This window comes from Thermochaetoides thermophila (genome assembly GCF_000221225.1).
Source record: "Thermochaetoides thermophila DSM 1495 unplaced genomic scaffold scf7180000011822, whole genome shotgun sequence".
Lineage (NCBI taxonomy): Eukaryota > Fungi > Ascomycota > Sordariomycetes > Sordariales > Chaetomiaceae > Thermochaetoides > Thermochaetoides thermophila.
This window is the reverse complement of record NW_006383038.1, coordinates 1,369,219-1,392,415: the sequence shown is the minus strand read 5'-3', so window position 1 is coordinate 1,392,415 and position 23,197 is coordinate 1,369,219. Positions and strand designations below refer to the sequence as shown.

The following is a 23,197-nucleotide window of genomic DNA, read 5'->3' as shown; positions in this document are numbered from 1 at the left end:
TATCCAAACTTCTAGACTCGTCTTGCTTGCACCAACCTGTCAGGAAGTTCAGAATCATCCCCCATCAAGGCCGTTCCTTTACCGATTAAACGTCGATAATAGGCACCTTCTTATCAGGTAAGCGGTCAGGGAATCGTTAGTTACTAAACATGGGCTCAGAGTAAATTGATAAAAGGACTGATTTCACCACAAGCAATCTACGGGTAAAGAGAGCTTTTTGAAAAGTTGCTATTAACATGCTTATGACATACAGTTTTTACTAATGTCATTATCATCAAGCTTATGTCTTCAAAACAAAAAAGCAATATGCAGATAAAAGACCAGAAGAGAAAACATTTCCCTGCTTCAGGAGTTCCAAGATGCCATGGTAACTTCACTCAGGCAGAACAAATCGAACTTACTTCCTTTCCTTCATTGTCGGTTTTGGCTTTCCGATTTGGCCCACATCTATCCCTGCTACTTCCTCGCTCATCTTCTGGCCGGTAATTATAGCCATCTGGCTATCACTCACCAACTCTTCTTCCGTCTCCTCTTCGATGGCCCAAACGTCGGGGCTCGGCTCGCGCCATGCGTGCGGTGAGCGTCGTCGAGGATGTAAGTTTCTTCTAAGAGCACGACCACGGTTGGATGTTGATGCTGTTGAAGACAAGCCAATGCAAGGAATGCCATCTAGGAGAGTGGATGAAGGTGGTGTCAACATTTGGCTTCCTTCCCATGAACGACCATCATCCGGTCGGTCACCTTGCGTCTGTCCCAGCACAGGGCCTTGGAGCCGGCGCGAGAAACTGGACGGCGGCGTGCTTAGAAGGTCGTGCTCGTCTGGTGTAGCAGTTGTATCGTAGTCCAAATCTGGCATCGTCGGTGACTTGGGCGGTGTGGTTAAACCCGGAGGTCGGCTGAACCCCTCCAAGTTGGATGGGCTCACGCTGCGTACCACAGGTCTTGGGTGTGCTGCGTCCTCAATACCAGCGTCAAACTCCATGAGGAAGTCCATATCGCCTAAATCACTAATACCGCTTTCTTCAATACCATAGGATGGCGGTTCTGGGGTTAGGAAATAGACAAGGGGATCTCCACCCATGTGAGCGAGATCTGAATTATTGGTGATAGCCTCGTCGTTGGAAGAACCTGAAACTTCTAAGTATACTTGGACGGGAGACCATGGCCCAGACCCATGTGGTATGCATGAGCCGGATGGCTCCTTAGGGTCCCTCATCTCTGCTGGTACCACTGAACTTCCGCGACAAATCTCCGGGAGAGACAACAGTGCGGGTATTGAAACTCTGGATGGATGCAGTCCCGTCCGGGCGTTGTGGTACCAGATCTATTTATGTTAGATAGGTGCTCTCACAGGAACATTCACTCTGAACTGATAGCCATGCCCGTGCCCAGCCCCCCCCCCCCAAGCCACGAGGTTCTTACCTCCTATTTAGGTCCTACCTAGGTAAGCTTTGGGCCACCTGTCAAGGAATGGGCAAATTTGAAGCGGGATTTGCCCTGCTAGGCAACACATGGCATTTGCTACCCTGTTATAACCCGGGTTTGTTGTGGGCATGTGTGAGTGAGACTTACTTAGTGTGTCCGGCTGCGCCCTTCATACCCACCTCGGGTGATGTGATCTAAAAGGAAAACAGGCTTGCTATCATTACAAGAGAAATACCTAGTGAGCAGTGTGGCCTTGGATGACACAGCTAGAAAGCACTTGACTTGCTCAAGTCAGCCTGAAATGGCTAGAAGAGACCGCATGACTGTCAGTTTAGCTATCGTATTTGGCAGCCGGGGCTGGGAGGAGGGGGAGCGCTTTTCAGCTTTGTAGGCGTTGACGCGTGACACTTTAGACAGCTGGGCAAAGGATGGTGGTGTGGGCCGGTCAACACACTGCCCACCTGCTTGTGCTCACATATAGTCAACACGGGCATTCTCAGAATCCGATAGAACCAAATCACCAGCATTAAACAGTGAACCTGGCAAACTGAGTTACGTGGATTCGCTACTTTCTTCGGAAGGTGGTTGATTGCAAGATATGCCATAAAGTATAAAACTAGATAATGGATGCTAACAGCACGGAGCCGTAGACAACACAATAAAGACCATTCAAGGTACCTGCCCAGGCACACCTTGACCTATCAGGTCGTTGTTGTAGCTTACTGCCTGATGCTACAGCATGTGTACAGCAAATGAATTATCCATGCGACTTCAAGAATAAGCTCTTTTGATTCTACCCATCCAGTTATACCTAATTTTCTCTAGAACTTGGGCTTGCCCTTCACAATCGAACAGTGTCTTCGAGCTGTAAATACTTGTTCGGGAGAACCGGGAGGGGGGGTGGAATATAACTGGTATGAATCATTATCGTAAATTGCCCGATCATTCTAAAGAGAAACAAACCAGTCATGATGGAATAGTTGACATTCGACTGGGTCCTAAAGTTGTTAACATGGATGGACCACCACTGCCTAATCTAAGTCCATCGATTCGAAATGAGCGGATGACATGTGAGGATAAAGTCAAAAGTAGTAAGTACGGGACCTGAGATTCGCATGCAGTGAGAAGCGCTCGGATGTTCCCCTCTGTAAGTGGGGGTGGGGCTCCTGGGGACTGCCGGGTCTCCTGTTTTTAGCATGGAAGGTTCAGGTCGAAGCTGTAAGTCTTTTGTCGATTCCTGAACTTGCGTCAGGCCTTACTACATCTGCCCGTTAGAATCTGAAGAGACTGGCGGATAAGACTAAAGTTCTAGCATGACGACTCCTCTTCGAGACCTCCAGGGTATCGTTGACTGACTAGCAGCACAGTAATCATGGCTTCTATCCATCCTCCATTGTTCAATGCCCTCGAGGCGTATACTATCTCGCTACGTCTAATCTCACTCAACGTCCGTTATGCCACCAAACATCCCCATCCCGGCGAGGAACCATGGGCAGTACGCTGCCCACGTCTCTGTGGACAGCTGAAGTTCCTGACGACCGGCCAAGATTCGCCCTTTATCTGTTTGCAGGAAGTCTTGGACTCCCAGCTAACAGACATACTCGAGCGCCTGAACAACATGGGGGGTAACAAAGGGTCATGGACTTACATCGGGTGTGGCCGAGACGACGGCGACAAGGCCGGCGAATACTCTCCCGTGCTATACCGGGCCGACCGCTGGGAGTGTGTCCGCAGTAGGATATACTGGCTGTCTCAAACGCCGGATAAGCCATCCAAAGGGTGGGATGCAGCATGCTTCCGCGTTGTGACCGTGGGGTTGTTCCGTCACAGGGCAACAGGAGGCAGAGTTGTGGTGATGAACACTCATCTCGATCACCGAGGAGAGCTTGCCCGAGAGGAGAGTGCCAGGCTGATTATTGACTTGGCTAGGGCCTGGTCGACGACAACGAGAGATGATGGGACAGCAAAGATCAATGTTCCCGTCTTCTTGGGAGGAGATTTCAACAGCACCCAAACCGATAAGGCCTATAAACTGTTGACTGATCCAAGCTTAGGGATGAAGGATATCTCCGAGCTTGTGTCTGAGGATGAGGTTTGGTATGGAAACCGAGACATAACTTACACGTCTTTTGGGGAACCTGGCGAACGGCCTGGGAAAATCGACTTTCTCTTTGCTTGCGAGCCAGAGAGCTTCAATCTGAAGGTCCTGACTTTTGGGATATTGCCAAATCGCTTTGATGATGGCATTTATCTCTCAGACCACAGACCCGTGGTGGCAGATTTGGCACTTCCTTTCGAGACAACCAGATGGCAGAATAGACCGCTACCCCTTCCTTCACTTTAAACCTTTGTTTACCTAAGTACCTGTATGTTGTATCCATAGTAACCATCTGGGAATGAACATACCGTGAGCATTGTTACACGTTGCCAGCTGCACATACAACAGACTTGCTCTTGGCTGTATACAATCCAAAGCTGTTGTAGGATAGGAGGCCGGCCCCAGAATGGTGGTGTGAGCCGTGCTCCTGAGCCCATGTTGGTGAAGATACCTCTCGTTTTTGGTGTTCTCTTTCCCAGCCGTTTCCATAATCCGGTGGGTTCACCATTGTAGGGACTTCGAAGGGTAACCTGAGGGTGTGCCATAGTCTAATGGCTTGCTGTTCAAAGTTTCAGAAATACACCTCGCTCATCTACCCATACCAATGGCAAAGTCTGGCTGGTAAGAGAGCCCCTGGCGCTTGGTTGCCTGAAGGCTTTTTGTAGGTAATGTATATATGTACGGATCCGTATGTATTTGCCTCTGCAAGCTTGCTCTAGATTGGCTACCATCGAAAAACCAGCATATTGTGTGTCGAGAAGCCCATTCTGGAGAAACAGACATTCGCCAATCTGGTTGGAAACCACACAAAAAACGGTGTCATGGCTTAGACAGACAGCGTCCACGGAAGTCGGGCATGCGACAGATGCAGTGGAATGCTGGGCATCTATCTGGGTAAGCAGGCCCAACGAAAAGCGAGCTGTCTGCATTGCGCACAGACTCGGAATGGGTATGAACGACAGAATGGCTCGGCGCTGATCATCTAAGACTTTGACTCGCTGGTTCGAAGAGATGGGGGAGTGGCGCCAATGCGGGGTCTGGAGATCCCATAGGCGCAGTTACAGACGGCGAAGTGCAAGAACGCTGACAACCAGCAGGACTCCGGTCTTACATTTAAATACCGATAGGCCCTCGCAAACAGCTTATCGATTGAAAAGGTCGCGAAGGCAAGGTGAGATGATAAGTAGGATAACAGAGCGCTTTGGCCATGATGAAACGGGAGAGGTATGGATGGCTTGTATTGTGTCAATTGGGGCAAGCAACATCTCCGTGGTTTCTGAAAACTCTACGACAGAGGGAGATGCGTTGATAGCGAATACGGAATTGGAAATCGCATGCAAGTGTATGTTATCGGCCGTATATATACAGCATGCATCGAGAAACCCCAGATTTTACAGTCAATCAAGGTTGACTATCCAAAACGTGAATATGAGGGGTGTGAGGGGATCGCTCAGCGACTGAGGGAGATCATTTGCCGTCACGGGTCAGCCCGACGCGATCAAAGGCCAATGGGACATATTGGACGAAAATGAAACCGAACACAAACAAAAGCACGAGGCGAACAGTTTACAGAAGAGGCCTGGCAGCCATTTGGAGCCGGACCGTTCGACAGAAAACCGGTTCATGGCGCGAAATATCGCGCATAAGATGATCTTCAGCCGGAACAGTGGCGTCGCTGAGGAAACGAACGACGGCGCCCGTGGTGTGGTCGACTGATTTTGGTCTTGCCATGTCACCATGTCTGTCAAGGTTTTCACGAGGTACACTGCACGCTATTTGGGTACTTTGTGGTTGTGCGCGAGATGGCATCGCAGATAGGCAGTTACTTCCCTGCGATAGACGCGGCTCAGCGGGCGCTGCGGGTCCGTAATGGTGTTCGGGAATTGCTCTTCTGAGTGATATGGGATGGATATGATGTGTGTTGGATACGCCACGGTTGCATCGTTCCCAGCGGCACGGCGATGACTGTGTGATTCTCCCATCCTCCATGGAGAAAATTTGATAGAGACCCGATAACGTCGATTTCACAATGCCATGATCGCGCGAAAGTAGGATTAGGATTGGTTCCTCCGTTGCTTTGCTACTTGGCTCTTCTACTTGGGCAACTTAAGCTTGGGCGGCAAATGCTTACCTTTTGTTCCAAGGCTGTATTAAATAGCCCCGTATGTAGACTGGGAGGGGGATTCCCATGTCAAGTTGTTGATTTTGTAAGTTGGCTGCTGCTCGGCGTTCGCTATGCGAGAAAGCTTATGTACCTGCTTACTCTAAACTGTACGGATCGGTACTTCCAAGCCATATTGTATTGCTGAGAGAGATCGAAACAGGAGACGGACGGTAGCTGACTCTGGACTAGCCCTTTTGGTACGAGTCATCAATCGTGTCGCGTTGGTTCGCGGCATGAATGCGTGGCCCGAGCATCCCCGCAGGCCATCCCATGGCACGAAAATTCAGGCCCATGATGGATGCCCCTTCCAGGGTGCAGAGATCTTGCTGGCGAGTTCCAGAAGCTCACTGCCTGCGCTTCCAATCAAGGCCCCGAGGTTCCGGATCAATTACTCGCAGGCTCCCGTGTTCACCGAATGTTTAACATGCAGCTGCATTCGGTCAACGGCCATCAGTGGATTGCTTCATCGAGAGATTTTGCCGCTGGTGCGACCCAGTTGTTGTTGATACCCAAGTAGCGAGGTCGGGCATTAAGCGTTGGGATGACGGAGCAAAGGTGACGACATACGGCGGAAGGGTGAGAGGGGCTTGCTGGTGTTTTTGCCTATCTTACAGAGTGCTTATGGCGCTGCCGCAATCGTCCATGACCATACGGATCCGTAGTTGCCTCAGGTGATGGTGGTTGGGTTTTACTCTTAGACCTCAGTGGTGAAGTGCTGGCCTTGATTGCCCGTGTAATTAAGCGGTCGGTTATACGCACTGATTCCGTTGTTGCTGTGTACCTAGCTTCGGGCTGCTCCAGTGTAGTCTCCACCGACAGGGTTTTTGGGCTTTGTCAAGCAGCTTGATCTGTCCTCACTCCAGGGGCCCTGTTGTGACTTGAGGTTGATGCAAGTCTGACATGGAACTGAGAGCATTACTGGGTAGTGCTGTGTTCTGTGTCTAAGGAAGATGACAGAGTATACGCTTCGACTTGCAAGGATAACCTGCTAGACTGTTTCAAGCTCTGTACTACAACCTCGCTCACCTAAGGATAGGAGACGCTCCATGCTTTGAAACGCTTGAAGACTAAACAGTTTATCCCGTCTTCTGACGGCTTCCATTCTAGGACCCCCTTCCAACACCCTCCCGAGGCGGATTATCGCTTCGAGCGATGTGTCGATGAGTTGTCTTTTTGGATCCCAGGTGCGTAGCAATGACTCTAGTTACCGTAAGACACTGATGACCTGCGCTCAGCGCCTGTTCTTAGCCGACGGATCCGACAGCTAGGACCAGCCCTCTCCCCTGGGCGCCACGATCAAAAGTCAAAAAAGCGCCCACCTCACTTCGGTAAGCGATCTGGCGCCAGCCCGCGTGCACAGCCCCGAGACTTGGGCCATGTGCTGTGAGTTTCTTTGTTTGGGAATCCATGGGCACGGGAAAAGTTGAGCCAGCCTGCTGCTCGGCCAACTCCCGTCCACAGGATGTGCCGTGGTCGCTGCTCCCGCCTGTTGTGCTGCTTGTTGCTGCTGGCAAATCGGCTTCCTGTCAGCCAGCACTCAAGCTCAGGCAGCCAGTCGTCCAGCAGCACCCGAAGGCCCAAGCTTCCTCCGTACCCAACACCCCGCACTTATCGATAAACAAAAGTTTGTCATGGGTATCTGGCACACCGCGCAATGCTTAGTTAACCCCGTTCAATTGCAATTGTGACAACGGCCAGACTCCCCGTCTCTGGCCCTCGTACCAACAGGTACCCTGACGGAAATCGCGTTCTGTAATTCAGTTACAGATCTCGTTATCCCGAACTGGAATCGCCAAAAAGGGTAGGAAAACACCTGGAAAATATTCTTTCCGTCTGTGTCCAGGCATTCCCACTTGCGCAGTGGGTGGCTTGTATTGTAGTCAGCGGCCACAACAATCCATTGAGCAAATGGGACCTCTTGTTGCCCAAGAGCCCGCCTTATTCTCGGCAGACCAAGCAGAAAGGGGATGCTGCTTGGGTATTGCTCACATTACACACACACCCCCCCCAGGTTGGGCTTCCCCCACCCTCCGCCCCCCGCAACGAGCGGAATAAAACTCATCGCTGTCCCAGAGACCCCTCCACCTTTGGGACCATCAATGCCTGACAGTTCATCCCAATCAGTTCCGTACCAGCCAGCCCTCATCCCAACTCCTTTCGCCCCCCCATCGGCTGACCTCAACGTCCTTTGTGTCAGCGAATTACCCGCTGACTCCCATCAGCACTTATTTAACAATCGGACAGAGTCTTTGCAATATTTCTTACCATCATACCCGTTTCGTCGCTGTCACTGCTGCCTGAAGTACCTAAAGCGGCTGAGAGCTGTTTGAGGCGGCCCACCTGGCACTGTCGAGTGAACCGTCTGGCCTTGTGCTCCCAGTAGCCTGGCCTTCCGACACCCAGAGGCATCACCGCCCCTTTTCAGCATCGCGATCACTAGGTTGTGTGCACCCTTCGGCATTCTTTTCGAGAGCCGGCCAACGTGATGTCGACCAGACGGGTTGCGACTGTCGAGGACGCCGACGAGTACGGGAACCCTGTCGAGGGAACCCAGTGCTACGCATCATCTGTTGCCCCAAGCAGCCCCGCCAAAGAGCAGCCAAACACGAGCCGAGCACGAAAGGAGCGCACGAGAAAAGGTTCTGATTCTCATGAACTGACCGGTGCCGTCACTGACTCCGACTCAACTGTACACCCACGGCGAGAGTCCACCAAGAAGCCGAGCAAGGATCGCGAGAAATCCTCTTCCAGCAGCAGCAAGAAGGCGCTCATGACGTCCTCTTCACGGCCGCCGGTTAAGCATTCTAAGGCAACGTCGACGTCGAGCCTGCCACGCAGGGACGAGGCAATGTTCTACGGCATCGCTGACCCCAACGATTCTCTTCCAATGCGGCCGCGATCCCAGAGCAGGCCGGCGAGCTTTTATCCTCCCCCAGGAATGCCAGGGATGTCTGTAAAGCCACCACCTCCTGCGAATGCCCGGTTCTACGCATCACAACCTCCAGGTGGTATCCCCACATCATATCCTCCCCCTCCTTGGGCTCCCGGTCATCCACCTTGCCCCCCAATACCACCATCGCCGAGCCCTATCTTGTCGCATCCGTTGGGCCCTCCGCCTCCTGGACCGCCTCCACTCGGCCCTCCTCCACCTAGCGGGCCACCACTACCCCCTCCTGAACCACCTCTTTTCGCTCGCCCCCTGGAGTCTCGATTCGGCCCCTCGGCCCGGCCGCAATCATCTATTGGCTTCAGACCAGCGCCTTCGCCGATCGAGTACAACCCTCATGATGATTATTATGACGAGCCACATGACAGAGCGCTCGCTCGACGTCCATCAGCCTCTCGGAGAATGTCCAAGGTCGAGGACGATCGTAAAGCGATGGCCCTGCCTCGGCGAGCTGCTTCTGCTCGTCCGATGTCACTTGCTATTCGTGGCCCCCCGCCAGCCCCCCCTGCTCCTGTTCCCCCGCCTGTGCCCCAAACTCCAGCGTCCAGGCGGATAGGCGGCTACGACGATCACGACGATGACTATGAGGAACCCTTCTTCCGTGACCTTTCGCCGAGAAACTACGGCAATCCGCTTGCTCCTCTCCCGCGGTCGTCATACAGTCCCGACTACTCCTACGACGCTCCCGACTATCAGACTGAGGTACCTGGGAGGGCTCATCGCCATTCGTACTACGGGGGCAACTCTGTTTCCTCCGGAAGCGCCTATGAAAGGGAACTCCGTATGGAGGATAAGCTCCTCACAGCTCGTCGTTACCAGGACCGATATGAAGATGAGTTGACAGGACCGGGTCTTCCCTTGACTGCTGAAGCGTTGCGAAAGGCGACCAGGAATGGAGGGAGCAGCCGATCTACGAGGAGCTCAGGTAGCCATGATGAGAGCGACTACAGGCAGTCGGCTACAACGCGGACGACCAGGTCAGGCCCCAATGATGAAAACTACACGATTCGCGTCAAAGGGAGCACGGTACTCCGGCTTGGCGGCGCAGAGGTCCAATGCGAGGACGGTGCGGAGATCAACATCAGCACCGGTGGTGGTGCGTCTGATTTGCGTAATATGAATGACGCCAGGTCAAGCTACATCGATCTAGATGACCGCCGCACCCGCGTCGATATCCCGCCTTCTCGAAGCCGTACCAGATCTCGTGCTCGGTCATTCTCACGCCCCGCCCATCCAAGGCAGGACACTTTTGAGTATGATGATGAGGAATATGAATATCTCTCTGGACCGCCTCCTCCGCTGCCGCCCCCTCCTCCTTCATACCCAGCTTTCTCTTCTTCTTACTCTTCTCGCCACGACAGTGCTTACTATTACGGCGGTAGTCCGTCGTAACCTCGTCATCAAGCCACTGTACAAAAGCCTTTCATGGCATGGTTGACTTGCTCTCTGTTGGCTCCGGCTAGCCATTTTGACCTTGCATCACTAACGATGAGTATGTTAATGACAATTATGACGACACACTCAGGGAGAATGCCAGCTGACTGCGGCTGATCTCCTGATTGCGACCCGAAGAATAATGTCATGACATCGGATTTTGGGAAATGCTATGATTTAACTGTGAGGTTAGGACAGATTTGTTGGCCTTCTTTTTTTTTTTTTTTCACTTCGGTTAGTTTTGGACTTCTATACCCCCTTTCTGTTTATCTTCTCCCTTGATGGCACGGGATGCCCATCGGCTTCTAGCTTGTACTGGCCATCTTGTTGCTTGCACTTCATACACTATTTTGTTGACGGACTGCTTTTTGACAATGTTTGTATGGCTGGATGGAATTTTTGTAAGCTAAAAGTGGCGGTTATCTCTGTTTTATCTGCATGATACCGTTGGCAAAGAATGAATCTCATACCCCACATTATGATGTTGGCATGGGAACAAGCGGGTTCGCCTGGTGAACTGATTTACGTATCATGTACTGCGTACAACATCAAAATTGCCTTTGTTACTCTTGACCCAAGAAATGCATATATGTGTCTTTTGCTTGTCAGTTAAGTGAATATGGCTAGTTGATGACTCGTTGGCATTTACTTGGTTTACATATTGTTGACATCATATCATCGAGGTTGCTATGGTCTGTTTCGGTAGCTGTCATCCGTTCTGTTCTCTTGGGAAGTGGACGTTTACAATTGCTGCCATATTTCATTAGGAAATTGGGTGCGTGTTGAGATATGGAAGCGCAGAAAAGGATACAGCAAACCCAAAGTGTTCTCATGTAAACTATCTATCTATAACCACCATTTGCCGGAACTGCAATGTATGCAACCATTCAGCTTCTGAGCTACGTGGAAGACGGAGGACAACGCCAACACAGATTGTCCCCTCAATTGTGACAGAGATCTGTGGAGCTGTAACTGTGAGTGTTGGACATGGCATCATAACCTTCCTGCAATGTTTTGCTTCGTTCTTGATGCTTCTCACCCTTCTCGAGTCCTCATCCTGCCATGGACAAAATGAATGGATATCCCTATCGTTCCGGCCAAGAGCCCAACAGTCAGTTAAGAGGGAAGCACATATAATGATACCAATAGACATTGGACTGGCATTGTGGGTATGTCTGGCTTATTCCCTGGTCTTTTCGACCAACTACGAAACCTGCATAAGTCGGTGACCTGGCGCGGACTTCTGAGACGTGATACAAAGGCTCATGTTTGCCACCTTCAACAGATATTGAACTGGCAGGCCATGAATCATTTTCGCCTACTATAGGGCACACTTTACAATGCAATCCATTGAAACGGACTCATTTAGTGTCACTGTTCCCCTCTCGTCGGTCCTGAACCTAGAGTTGAGTGTCACAGTTTCCAATATGTGTCTGGTACGAATAAGACCACAGAGAAGCAGATCCTGTTCCCAGAAGCTCGAGTCAGACAACGAAACCTGAGGAGGCAAGTATCAAAGGATCGGTGCGAGCAGCGTCTTTGAGCAAACTGTTCGTTCCGTTTCAGCGTCGATACTCCGGTGTGTCATGACTATACCCACGAGTCTCATCTTACAGGAAGCAGTTCGAGTCTCTGGATGTCCAGACACGGCTTGGAGCCCTGAATTAGCTTGAGATAGGGATGTGACATTTTCTTGCAGGACCATGCAATGCGGATAAACAACATACCTGTCAACCTCGTACACTACAAAGGCTTCAGGGCATTGGATAACAGGAACATTGCTGAATGCTGGAGGGATGATATGCTACAAACAAAGGGCAAATGTGTGAGCATCTAGGTAGGCATTCTCTGTGGGAAAGGCAACTTCGGCTGGTCTAAAACTAGTCCGCGCATAAAGTATCACTGTACTACTACAGCATGAATTGGTGGGCAATTAATTTGTGGTGTTCCGGACACAGCAGCAAGTGAGCTGTGAAAGAGCGTGATGGTTGCCGCAGGTGAAGTCGATGGGGGCCACTCCATGCTGGGGCCCAATGCGGGGTTTGGGTGGGGCCAGTTTACGCCTGCGAGTGAGGCGAATTTGGGAGGGCGGGGGACGGATGTGATTGGCCAAGTACGGTTGCCCCGGTGTTGCAGGGCGTCGAGGGCAGCTTGTTTACAGAGGTTGGTTCACTTCGGGAGAGGGCTAAATGGACTGCCGCAATGTCCCAGAAATCCATTCTCATTGACTTGAATTGGTGCCTTCGCGTTGTGCGTGGAAACGTCGGACTTGCAGTAATTCCGTGGGCTGGAAGTGGTGAGGATTTGGGTACTTTTGTTTGGCCGTGCCTGGCACAGACCCCAGCCTCCTATCAGGGGTGTTCCTCCCACCCCAGCCTCCCAGTTTCTGGGTGGACCGACTCGACCACAACACTGATCCTTCGGTCGCTGTAACTGCCTACATTGTCACGTCAACTTTACTTGTTCTCAAGGAAAAGCTCGTGTTCTCTGAGAGTTTATGCCCCTTGACAGCGGTTCTGTTGGTTTTTTGTTGGCATCTCACTCTTCCAGCATCGGCTTGAACGACGAAAGCTGAGCGGACTTCACAACCACCGCTGGTTAACCAGCGAGTGCCAGCCAAGTTTCACCCATTACAAAGCGGCTAGACTGAACATTCCGACCACCTCATCGACCTGTCCACGATGGCGCCAGCGATTTTATCCAAGATATTTTCGACTGCGCTTCGGGCGAGAGCCTCCGATGACATCGGGGCCCTTGGCCCGATTGCCGCTCGGTCAATTCTTCTGGCACGAAACCCAAGCCAAGTCTATGAAAATGACCCGTCTGCCGGTATAATACCTCCCCAGAAAATCAACAACAATGCTGTCTTCGCTGTCTTCGGCCTTATTGGCGCCGCATTTGTCCTTGTCGGCATCTGGTTCTTCTTTTGGGCAAAGAACGGAGGTTTCTACTTCAAAGACGACGACTGGGAGGAGTATGTATCAACTGTTCTTCGTCGCAAGGGCCCTAACGGCACTATTTATTCGAACGCCACGCCGAGCACGGTGCTCGATGGAGGGAGTATTTACAAGGAAGTTGACGACGGCGTTACGATGACGGCCGACGATAATACCACGGTTATCAGCGGCACGACAGGCATTACAGGCATTACGGGCGGCGTTTCGGATATTTCTGGGCGTGAGAGACGCCGCAAGAAGAAGGAGCAAAAGGAGCGTGAAAAGGAACGTCGCCGTGAGGAGAAGGCTCGCGAGAAGGAAAAGAGGTCGCGCCGCAGGGTCTCGGGTGGCGTGGTGGTTGATCCCGAGGCTGAGGCAGAAGCTGAGGAGCAGCTGCGCAGGTATCGCGACGAGAAGCCCGCTCGGGTCGGCGGCATCAACACTGAATCCGACGCTTCTACCTGGGACGCGTCAACGAACCCGACCTGGTCGACAGTCAGTGGCAGCCATGCACGCGGTGATAGTATCTCGTCTATCGGCGATGGTGAGGGCAGCACTGTGACTTCGGAACTCATTAGTAGCCGCCAGCGTTCGCCGGCCAAGACAGAAGGTAATAGGGGCGGCCGTATTCGCAAGGTTTACTCGACAGCCGACAAGACAGCGATGCGTGAACACGAGCGCATCCGTGCCGAAGCCCGCCGTCTGCAGGAGAAGGGCCGTCAGGAGGCTGCCGCTGCTGCCCTATCGAACATGTCGTCGAGCTCCAAGGAAATCACCCCTCTCCGGCGCGACTTCAGCTTCGTCCGCGGAGCCGAGGACAGGATGGCGCTGCGCCGAATCGATGAGGCCGTCCATGAAGAAAGCGTCCCGACAGGCAGCATGGTTAGCGGGTATATCACCGCTGGTGACAACTCGTCTGTAGCCGACGGCGGTGCTGCTGCGCGTCAAGCGTCACGGGCTCGCTCACGTTCGCGGCACAAGGCTTCTGAGTCCAAGGCTTCGGGCGGTTGGACCGAGAGCGAGGTTAGCGCGTCCTCCGCCGCCACCGATGATACCGGCACCAAGGTGTACCAGCACCCGCACCACGTTCCGACCCTGTCGGAGATCAGTGGTACGTCGGTGAGCGACTTCGCATATGCGGAGGAGAAGAGAAAGAAGAGGGGTGGGGCCGGCGCGCGAAGGCACCAGTGAGGAGTGAGCTGAGATGATGAAACAGGGTTTATGACACTAGGTATATGGTATTGATGGATTATGTCTATGGATGATTGACGGGTGGCATTTGATGGAGACGGATGGGTTATGATATGACTTTTTGATCACCGTGATGTAGATGGGATTGTTTGGTTTTCGGCTGCGTTGCTGTTTACTGTACCTACCTGTGTAACATGAGGATACCTTCTGCCATGGCTAACGGTTTCGATGGCAAGGCAATGGCGACAATGAATTGCTGTATGAGAACAGGGCCTGATTCAGTCTAGGTGTCCACCCAGATGCCTTATCTACCTATCTGGGTCAGGTCACGCTTTTGGAGCATGTGAACTCCGCTGTTTTGCACCCCGAGAGACCCCTGCAGATCCCCGGCCCAGGTCCGGGTCCGAGATCCCCATGGAAGTCGGCTGGCCCGGAACGAGGTCCCGAAAATGGCCGGTAGACCCGTTAAAACAGCACCTTCAGCCCGCTCTAAGCAAAACAGAAAACGCTCGCGCAAAGATTTCTCAGGGAGAGAACTAGAAAGGCCGTATTACGCGGAAAACCATGTCGGCGCTGACACGGTGAGCTGACCAAACGCTGGGCAAGGATAGCGCCCTACGCCTGTTGTCCTACAGATCAGTTGCTAGCACCATTTTCTCCTTGTGCTCTGGAACAGCAACTCCGTCAGAGTTCATTGAGCTGTTGACGGGAGTACGCATGGCCGTTTTCTGGGACATACTTGATGTTACTGTGAGTAAATACGATGAAGAAACACGACAAACATGCGACTTAAGCATATATACGCCATACCTGCAAGCATTACCCCATGCAATCAATGACCGCTTTTGATATCTAGGGGCGGCACAGAGTAAGCATAACGCGGCTGTTCGAGCCGCAACACCCAGTCCACAGGACAAGGTGAGCTGGAGCCCGCCCGGTCAACTCGAGACACGCCGCTTTCAGGCCAGTTACAGCACCCTGACTCCCCCTGGGGGCCCTGAGGAAGCAGCTATGGCACCATCGAACTGTTTCTGAAACCACTACAGCCCCTTCCACAGGGCACATTGCTCACCCTCTACGCCGCATCAAAGCTTTTGGCTCCCGCAATGCTCTGGGCGTTTAAACCGTACCGCGTTTGAGGGCTGACTTGCAACCGTCAGCTTTAATGCAATTGGTCCTCTGTGCTGTCGGGCTGCACATTCTTCTGTTGCCATTGCGCCCGATGAGCAGTCCTGTCAATGCAAAAGGCTCTCGATTTGCAGCTAGAGCCTAGAGACGCACACCCTGCCGGCCTGTTTAGCTTAGGTACTGTGTAAGCACACGCAGCAAACGGATTTAGGGAATGAAGAGAAAGTGGACTCATTGACTCGAGCCGGACTAGACGTGTTCTTGGTTTGTTGGTTGCTGGCCCGCCACCGTTCTGATTTCGGTGGTTTTGCTCTGCTGGCCATGCTGGATGGGGTTCTTGCCAGAGCCTAAGAGGGGTCGCGAGGGCGCGATCTGCAACCCGTCCGGCATGTGTCCCACCTGCTCAGCGTCATTCGTGCCCCCGACCAGCACGAAGCGCAGAGGCTGAGTTGTGCTGACATCCCCCCTCTTAGCCAATAGTGCTATATCTAAGACGCAGGCGTTCTTCGAGATTTCTGTTAGTGCACAAACAGCTTCCATCTTCTTCAAGTGGCACGGAGGGCCCATAACACCGGCCAGGCCCACTCTTGAGCCCACTATCGTGGCAGCATCAGGCAATCGCTGTCGCCGTCCAGCCCAGGTTCTCCCACCTCCTTCCGGGCTTTCAGAGGTCGTTCCCCGACCTTGGTATGCCACGCGCATCCATCCCACCTCTCTGTCTCTGATCCACTCGCATCCATCCCACTCTCGATTCTGTCTTGTTTTACTGCTATTTTTTTTCTCTGTGTATCTGGTTTCTCCTTCCTCTCTTGCTTCCGTCTCTTGTGTGCATTGTTCTTTCTTGTCATCAGTGGTGTCACTTGGCGCATCTTGTCTGTTCGCTTGGGCAGTTCCTTCTTTTTCTGCACATTGTTAAAGTTGCGTCGTGCTTGAAGTTCGATCCAAGCGATTTCCTTCGCCTGCGTCATCTGCCGCTCGACCACACGCTTCTCCTCTTGGCAGCGCTCCCCGCCACCCGGGCGGCGTCGTGACACACTTCCTGACCTGATCGTCCAGGCCTGACGTTGTCCAACAAGAACAACCACCGATACCACAACGAAAACCTCGCGGCTGCCGCCCGCTGATCGCTCAACGACGATTCCACAAACCTCGATTTGCATCCCCCGGTGAATCTCCCACAATCCTCGCCATCCTTACTGTCGACTGTTGTTGTCTTCCAACGGCCTTTCCCACCTCCTGTGGGTTGCTGCATTCAGTCGCTCTCGACGACAGCCGCCACGATAACGCTTCCGCTGCTGTTCGCAACCCTGTGCTTCAACCCGTGACGACAGATACCTAGTGTACCTTGGCGGACTGAGCTGTCTGCGAATGCTCGCCCGACCTGGCGCTTGCCGCCGTCCTTCATACTTTTGATACGCTCGAATCCGAAGCGTTCTGATTTCGCGTGCATCGCTTCTCATCTTTCTAGACACAATGGCTGGCTACAATTCTGGCCTGAACGGTGTTATCATAGGCCTGTTGTCGTCTTTCGGGTCGGCACTTCTGGTCCTCTGCATCTTGCTCGTCTTCTATTTCTTTAGATATACTTCGTCCGGGCGTATCTTCCTTGACCGGATCGGCCGGCCGGGCGAGTACGATGACGAGCAGGCCTTTGCGCGGGAGGAAGCAGAAGCCCTCGAGACGATGGATGATATGCAGAGGACGGAGTATCTCAGAGCGAAGGGTATGTTGCCTTAGTTTACTCGTGAATTGTATTGTGAAGCAGTGTACTGATGCCCTATTTGCTCAACAGCTTTCATCGCCGCAAACCCTCCCGAGTCTGTTCCAACAGATATTTCGCTTTCGCAGTATTTGGCCATCCAGGAGAAGGGAGTGTCGGCATGGGAGTTCGAGCCCGAGCTGGAAATTGCCAACTGCTTTGTCGAGGCAAGAACCGAGATCGAGTTCTTCGACTCCGAGTGCACTGTCATGAGCAATCTTCCAGTTCCGAAACAAAACGATGTTTACTATTGGGAAGCGAAGATTTATGAAAAGCCTGAAACCACCTTGATTAGTATAGGCATGGCCACTAAGCCATATCCTCTTTTCAGGCTACCAGGTAAGAAATAGCAGCCATCGCTATTTGCGCCCCTTTCTTGTACCAGAGACTAAAAAGCCTATTTATTCAGGTTACCATAAACAATCGGTTGCGTATTTTTCGAATGGTACTCGTCGCTTTAACCAGCCATTTTCAGCCACCCCATATGGCCCTGCATATCAACAGGGTGATGTTATTGGTGTCGGGTATCGCCCCAGGACAGGCACTATCTTCTTTACTCGGAACGGCCGCAAACTCGAAGATGTCGTTCATGGCTTGAAGTCCCCTAATTTCTTCCCAGCTGTGGGCGCTATTGGGCCATGTGTCGTCCACGTGAATTTTGGCCAAGCCGGTTTCGTTTTCATCGAGGCGAACGTGAAGAAATGGGGCCTTGCTCCCATGACGGGTTCGCTAGCACCGCCACCACCTTATGGTGCAGAGGAGGATACTATTCTGCTCGAGACGGGAACAAAGGATGGATTCAACAGTGGTCCTTATCGCGGCCATCACTACAGCCAGTCTGCTCAGCCGTATCGACCTGGCACGAACCAGCTAGACCCAGGGCACAGCCGCTCGAGGTCTGGCAACTTCCGTGTCCTTCCGCCGGTCAGCCCAGGCCCTCCTCGTAGCCCAACTGACATCTCACTCGCACATCTGGTTCCCACAGACGACAGCGCCGAAGCTAGCAGTAGTACCGCTGCCTTAGTGCGGCCCTATGGCCCGGCGGACATCCCTAATGACCCCCCCCCGGAATATACATCCCCCGATCACTCAGATACTGAGGACAATGGCAGTCGTCGGAGCGGGGGTCGAGGTGAAACTGCACCTTTACTTTCTCGAAGCCGCGGGAACTCTCTAGCCGGCAGCCGGGTGGCTCCCTCCACGTCGAGGGCCCCTCCTAGCCCACCAATCCCTAGCTATCAAGATGCCATCCGGCAGGGCGCGGGCCATGACCGAAGTGATAGTGTGAGAAGCGAAAGGGCAGATTCGAGGTGATGTGTGTCAACAAGGAAAAAGTCAACATTATCATGATGACAACTAGTTAGTTTCTCGGTTGTTTTTGTTGTTTGGGAAGCAGAAGGAAATATACCCCAGGAATGATTCAAGAGGACGGGCGAGCCATCGATTATGGGCTTAAGGCAGCTCGCTTCGCTCTGTCATCATAGGCTTTGGACACAGTTGGTTGGCGGCTTTTTGGGCGTCTTTCCCCTTCAGGATCGGTGGTAGGTGGGCTGATGAGCCTTGGTGAATTTGGAGTGTCGCCGGGTCAATTTTGGAGTTGACAGAACGTGTTCCTTTTATGGCGTTGTTCTGGTTGCAAGATATCCCAACCCAATGGAATGGACATTACAAGCACACTGTTCTCGCAACATTCCCTACTGCTACCTAGTTTACTTCACATACGTCTAACCTAAGATGTTATGTTTCTTTTTCTCAGGACTCCTTCTCGATGGTTGACTGGGAGAATCAGGCCTTTTGCTAGAACAAGGCAGGTACTAAAGCAGGTATACAACTCTATGTACAAACAGGCGAGCATCAAGAGTCCCACTTGAGTCTTGAGTAACAAGGCATGTATATATACAATAGGTGTTATCGATTAGCAACATGTTCGTTCATCTCCCATCATTTTAGAAATGGATATTGGAGTGCTGAGTGTATTGTCATCTCGTAATGGTACAGGATAGGGAAACAGCGCACAGAGCAAGACAATCAAGGCGTCACGACGTGGGTGCATATGAACCAAGAGAACTAGCGAGATTGCTCGAGGACAACCAAACGACTCCCATTTCTTCTTCGCTACCACAATTACGATTAACCCAAGGAAGACTTAGGCTGTTACCACCTTTCCTCTTCCCGGGAAGAACACATATCCCTGCGTAGCCTCCAACACTTCTCCCCCTCTGTCCTAACTTCATTGCTAAGCCACAAAAAGAATCGCAACAACAGCAACAACTAGAGATTAAACATCAACAACGGAATAAAAACCCTTGAACGCCGCCCGATGCCGATAACCTAAAATCCGCCGAGTGCCGAGAGAAATACAATCGGCATTTTTCCTCCAAGACAACACTTTAGATTGAAGAACTGTCAACAGCCTTCGAGCCACACAGCTGACCAAAAAGGACAGTAACCAAGCCCCTCCAAAAGATAGAAAAAATGAAATTGCCCGCTATATCCAAACAACAGCCGCTATGCAGTTGGGTATCGTGATCATCCAATTGTAATTGCGTAAGGAGCGAAAAAGTCTATATGTGTGCCAATGATGAATGCCCGATATATGATGATAATTACCGCCGAAAAGGAATGTCTAATCAAGTTGGATATTACAATGGTGTATACATGTATATAGTCCGTCCGATCCGCGAGAATCGATTAAGGAAAGTCTATAGTTGAACTAGGTGGACCAGCCGGTTTTGCGATATAAGGAGCGTCGTAAGTTAGGGTATCTCGAATAAGGAGCGTCGTCGCATTGTGATGCGGTATTAGTCTATATTGTTGGGATGCGTTTCGTCGCAGTCGTTAAAAGGAATGTGGCGCGCCATCAACCGGAGATGGCGGGGGGGTTACTGGCTGCTGTCGAGCCGATACCGATGTGTATGGTGATCGCCAACGAGGGTGGTGTACATTGCGTCTGTGTTGAGGGGAAAAGCGGTCCAAAACCAAAAAGCAGAGATCAGGAAGCCGAACCAAAATAAAAACAAACAAGGTGGGATCACAAGACGTGGGACCGGAGGAGAAAACCAGAGTCGCTAATTCGTGGAGCCTTTCTCAGGATTCTCAGGGCTTTGTGAAGCGGGGAGGACAGTTTCGGATGGCGCACTACTTTTGTCCTGAGCGATCATCGGGGAACCGGGAACTGAGAAGATGGGTTGCTGCTTAGGATCCAAAAAGGGCGAAGGCAGGAAAGCCGGGGATGGAGCAGGAAGCCAGGCAAAAGGATCCTCGGGCGGCGGATAGTCCGGAGATGTGCTGATGAGAGGAGTCCTGGTTGTTACAGTTAATCATGGTTTTCCTTCGCGTCAAGTCCAGGATGCAGCAGCCCTTGGTGACACTTTAGGGGAATCAGGTCCACACAGGCTGGAGTGGAGAGACGAACCCAACGCCATAAGTGTTGGCACCGCCCATCATGGGCGAGGCAGCCGTATACCCGATGCCATAGGGTCCAGTGGCAGAGTCTTCGGCATCGCTGTAGATGATTGGAGAAGCATCGCCAAAATCGCTGAAGTCGCCAAACGTGCTCGATGCCGGACTGTAAGCTCCGTAAGATGGGCTGGGAATGCTAAGATATTGGGTGTTGGCGAATGAGGGCGACAGCTGAAGCGGGCTGACACCGTTATTTGTGCCGGCTTCGGGGATGACGGACAGATCCTCCGTGCTGTAGCTGAAAGTCACACTGTCGCCGTACGGGAGGTATTCGGGAGACACACCGGCTGGCATCATCAACGGCGACGTTTCGTTCATAGAGAAGCCAGGAGTGTCAAAATGGGCGTAGGGTGACGTGCGCATAGGGTGACCCCAACCCATCCGTGAGCGAAACTCGTTGACAGTCTCGATGGGAAACTCCATCAAAGCAAGGGGGGTCTGGAGATTGCCCTGGAGCTGTCCGGAGGCGTTAAGGGAACACAAGCGACGGGCGATCTCTTCAACAGGGTTGATCGTCATGCTGCCAAAGTAAGCCGCACCAATTTCTGGAAATAGGCGCTCCATCAGGAGGGCGGCCGTATAGTAGTGAGCAATAACAACCAAAGCGCTTGGCGATACCCCATTCCGCTGGAGGTATGAAACAGGCAGCCAGAAGAGCCAAGTGCGGAGAGGCTTCAAACGATCAAACTGCTGTGCCACCGACAGGGAGGACGTGACTTTGCGCGAGCCCTTGAGGAAGGTGATGAGCTGAGAAACAGGTTTCGTGTCTTCGCGATTTTTCTTGAGACGGGTCTCTAGCTTCTGAAGCTGCTGCAGAGCCTTCTGGAAAGCCTCGAGGTCCTCCTCGGAAGGCTGGTTGGACCTATGATCTGGGGTAGGCGAGGATGGCGTCGTGGGGAATATGTTAATCTCGGCAATGAGATCGCCGAATTGAGACTCATGCTTCCATGGATCCATCGCCTCGATGATCTACAGCCAATCAGTTAGCATCAGCATGCAATTCCGAACAACTGCTGCAACGCAATGTGAACTGACCGATGAGGTACCCTGCATCAGCTGGGTCCAGCTCCGCCTGCAGAACACCTTGTTAGCACAAGCCTCCTGGCAGCCCCCGCTGTTTGCGCAATGACGGGAGGTTGCATTGTATTGCTTACCAATCTGTGGCTTGCCATGAAAGGACCAGAGAAGCGGCAAGGATAGCGTCCGAAGTCTCCTTGGAAAAGGTATTGATGGCTTCCTGAAGGCCACTCAAGGCAACACCACGGTGCTCGTACGCCATGTTGCCGACAGCCGGGCAGTTCGTCAAGTATGCCAGATGCATGGCAGAAAAAGCCAGCAGGGCATGCAAGACGTAACTGTGGGTCGCGCCGATCCGAAGGATCCTGTAGAATATGTTAACACTGTGGTAAACAACAAGTAATAATCCTGTTTGGGGTCAATCTTACGTGGGGATCTGCCGGGTCCAGAGCGTGAAGTCATTGGCGTCGAGCTCCTGCATCTGATCGCAGATGGAAGCCACATGGTGGATCAACCTCAGATCTTCGGTCGTAAGGCGCTCGGGAGAAGGCGCCGGGTAGATTCCGAGCCTGGGGAACGGGAACATGCCAGTGCGGCGCCACTGGTCGATCGTTGCCTCGATCTCAGGGGTCCACATCAGATCGGGCTTGTCAGGCGAACCAGACCTGTCTGGGGGCGCCTGGTCATTGTAAGGGCAACGGATTTTGTGCTTGGTGCAGTTGCGGCTGTTGTTGTTAGCTGGATTGATAGTGCTTCCCTTCTAAAAAGCTTAAAGAGGTGTCATCTTACCACTGAGGGAAGTTCTCGTCGCACCTGATGTGGCGACGCTTGCTGCAATAAAGCTGTTAGCAGGTGGTGTCGGGCTGGACAATCATACAGCCAAATCTGGGAGGGCAATCGAATGTCTAAACGTACCAAGTGTCACATCCCTTTCGGGACTTGGTGTGACTGAGACCTTGTTAGCTGATATGTTCCCAAGAGCAGCAGGAGAAGAGTCATCAAACACATACCTCCGCCGAGGGGGACCACCACCAGGACCAGCCATGATTACGACTACGGTACGTAGAAATTAAATTAACGAAAGAACTGGAGGGCGTTGGTCAGTCAGTGGTGTGGATAGTGAAAGCGATGGGTTGGCCAGGATGCCCACGTTTAAGAGTAAACACACGATATGCCTCCTAGGGCTAGATGATAGCGAGCGGAGCGAGTTGCGGCAGGAGGAGAGGGGCACTCAAGATAGCTCAGCCTGCGAGGCCAGCGGGATCAAGCCTGAACTGGGACTGAACTGATGACACACAATCAGATCGGGATGGTTGTGCAGCTCGATCTTCACCCGATAAGAGCAGCCGCCAGGTGAGCAGGTTATCGGCGACCAGAGCAAATTCAAGTAGCAAGGCGCGAGTTCGTGAGAAACAAGGTGCTTCAGCCAGCTGACAGGTCAACCTCGTGGACCTGCCCTATGCGCTTGATCCTCTGCGTTTCTCGATGGCGTCTTGATTCAAGGCAGACTTCCTTCCTCTCCGTTTCCTTCCTCCTTCCCTCAGAGTAGCGATCGTGGGAATACTTGGGACGTTTGCGAGACCGAGACTTGAGCGAGAGTACTGTTTTGAGCTAAGAGCGAGCGAGGCCGTCAAAC

At 52.4% G+C, this 23,197-nt stretch overlaps 5 protein-coding genes and 1 pseudogene across 6 annotated transcripts; 4 read left to right on the top strand and 2 right to left on the bottom strand.

Moving 5' to 3' along the window:
- Positions 1 to 397: 397 nt before the first annotated feature.
- CTHT_0068170 (uncharacterized protein) lies at positions 398 to 1,216 on the bottom strand (the record flags this gene model as incomplete). The annotated part of the gene is made up of 1 exon (XM_006697044.1): positions 398 to 1,216. The coding sequence occupies one exon, from the start codon at positions 1,214 to 1,216 to the stop codon at positions 398 to 400; it is 819 nt and encodes a 272-aa protein (XP_006697107.1).
- Positions 1,217 to 2,797: 1,581 nt separating this feature from the next.
- Positions 2,798 to 3,744, top strand: CTHT_0068160 (annotated as a pseudogene; the record flags this gene model as incomplete). The annotated part of the gene is made up of 2 exons: positions 2,798 to 3,522; positions 3,684 to 3,744. Coding segments are annotated over 2 exons (786 nt in total).
- Positions 3,745 to 8,172: 4,428 nt separating this feature from the next.
- On the top strand, positions 8,173 to 10,026 carry CTHT_0068150 (uncharacterized protein; the record flags this gene model as incomplete). The annotated part of the gene is made up of 1 exon (XM_006697043.1): positions 8,173 to 10,026. The coding sequence occupies one exon, from the start codon at positions 8,173 to 8,175 to the stop codon at positions 10,024 to 10,026; it is 1,854 nt and encodes a 617-aa protein (XP_006697106.1).
- Positions 10,027 to 12,749: 2,723 nt separating this feature from the next.
- On the top strand, positions 12,750 to 14,195 carry CTHT_0068140 (uncharacterized protein; the record flags this gene model as incomplete). Its single annotated transcript, XM_006697042.1, has 1 exon — positions 12,750 to 14,195. The coding sequence occupies one exon, from the start codon at positions 12,750 to 12,752 to the stop codon at positions 14,193 to 14,195; it is 1,446 nt and encodes a 481-aa protein (XP_006697105.1).
- Positions 14,196 to 16,796: 2,601 nt separating this feature from the next.
- Positions 16,797 to 18,396, top strand: CTHT_0068130 (uncharacterized protein; the record flags this gene model as incomplete). Its single annotated transcript, XM_006697041.1, has 3 exons — positions 16,797 to 17,046; positions 17,116 to 17,421; positions 17,492 to 18,396. 3 exons carry the CDS (start codon positions 16,797 to 16,799, stop codon positions 18,394 to 18,396), a joined length of 1,461 nt encoding a protein of 486 aa, XP_006697104.1.
- Positions 18,397 to 20,150: 1,754 nt separating this feature from the next.
- Positions 20,151 to 22,606, bottom strand: CTHT_0068120 (uncharacterized protein; the record flags this gene model as incomplete). Its single annotated transcript, XM_006697040.1, has 8 exons — positions 20,151 to 20,385; positions 20,498 to 21,513; positions 21,580 to 21,616; positions 21,699 to 21,926; positions 21,990 to 22,286; positions 22,351 to 22,392; positions 22,477 to 22,509; positions 22,572 to 22,606. The coding sequence occupies 8 exons, from the start codon at positions 22,604 to 22,606 to the stop codon at positions 20,151 to 20,153; spliced, it is 1,923 nt and encodes a 640-aa protein (XP_006697103.1).
- Positions 22,607 to 23,197: the final 591 nt, after the last annotated feature.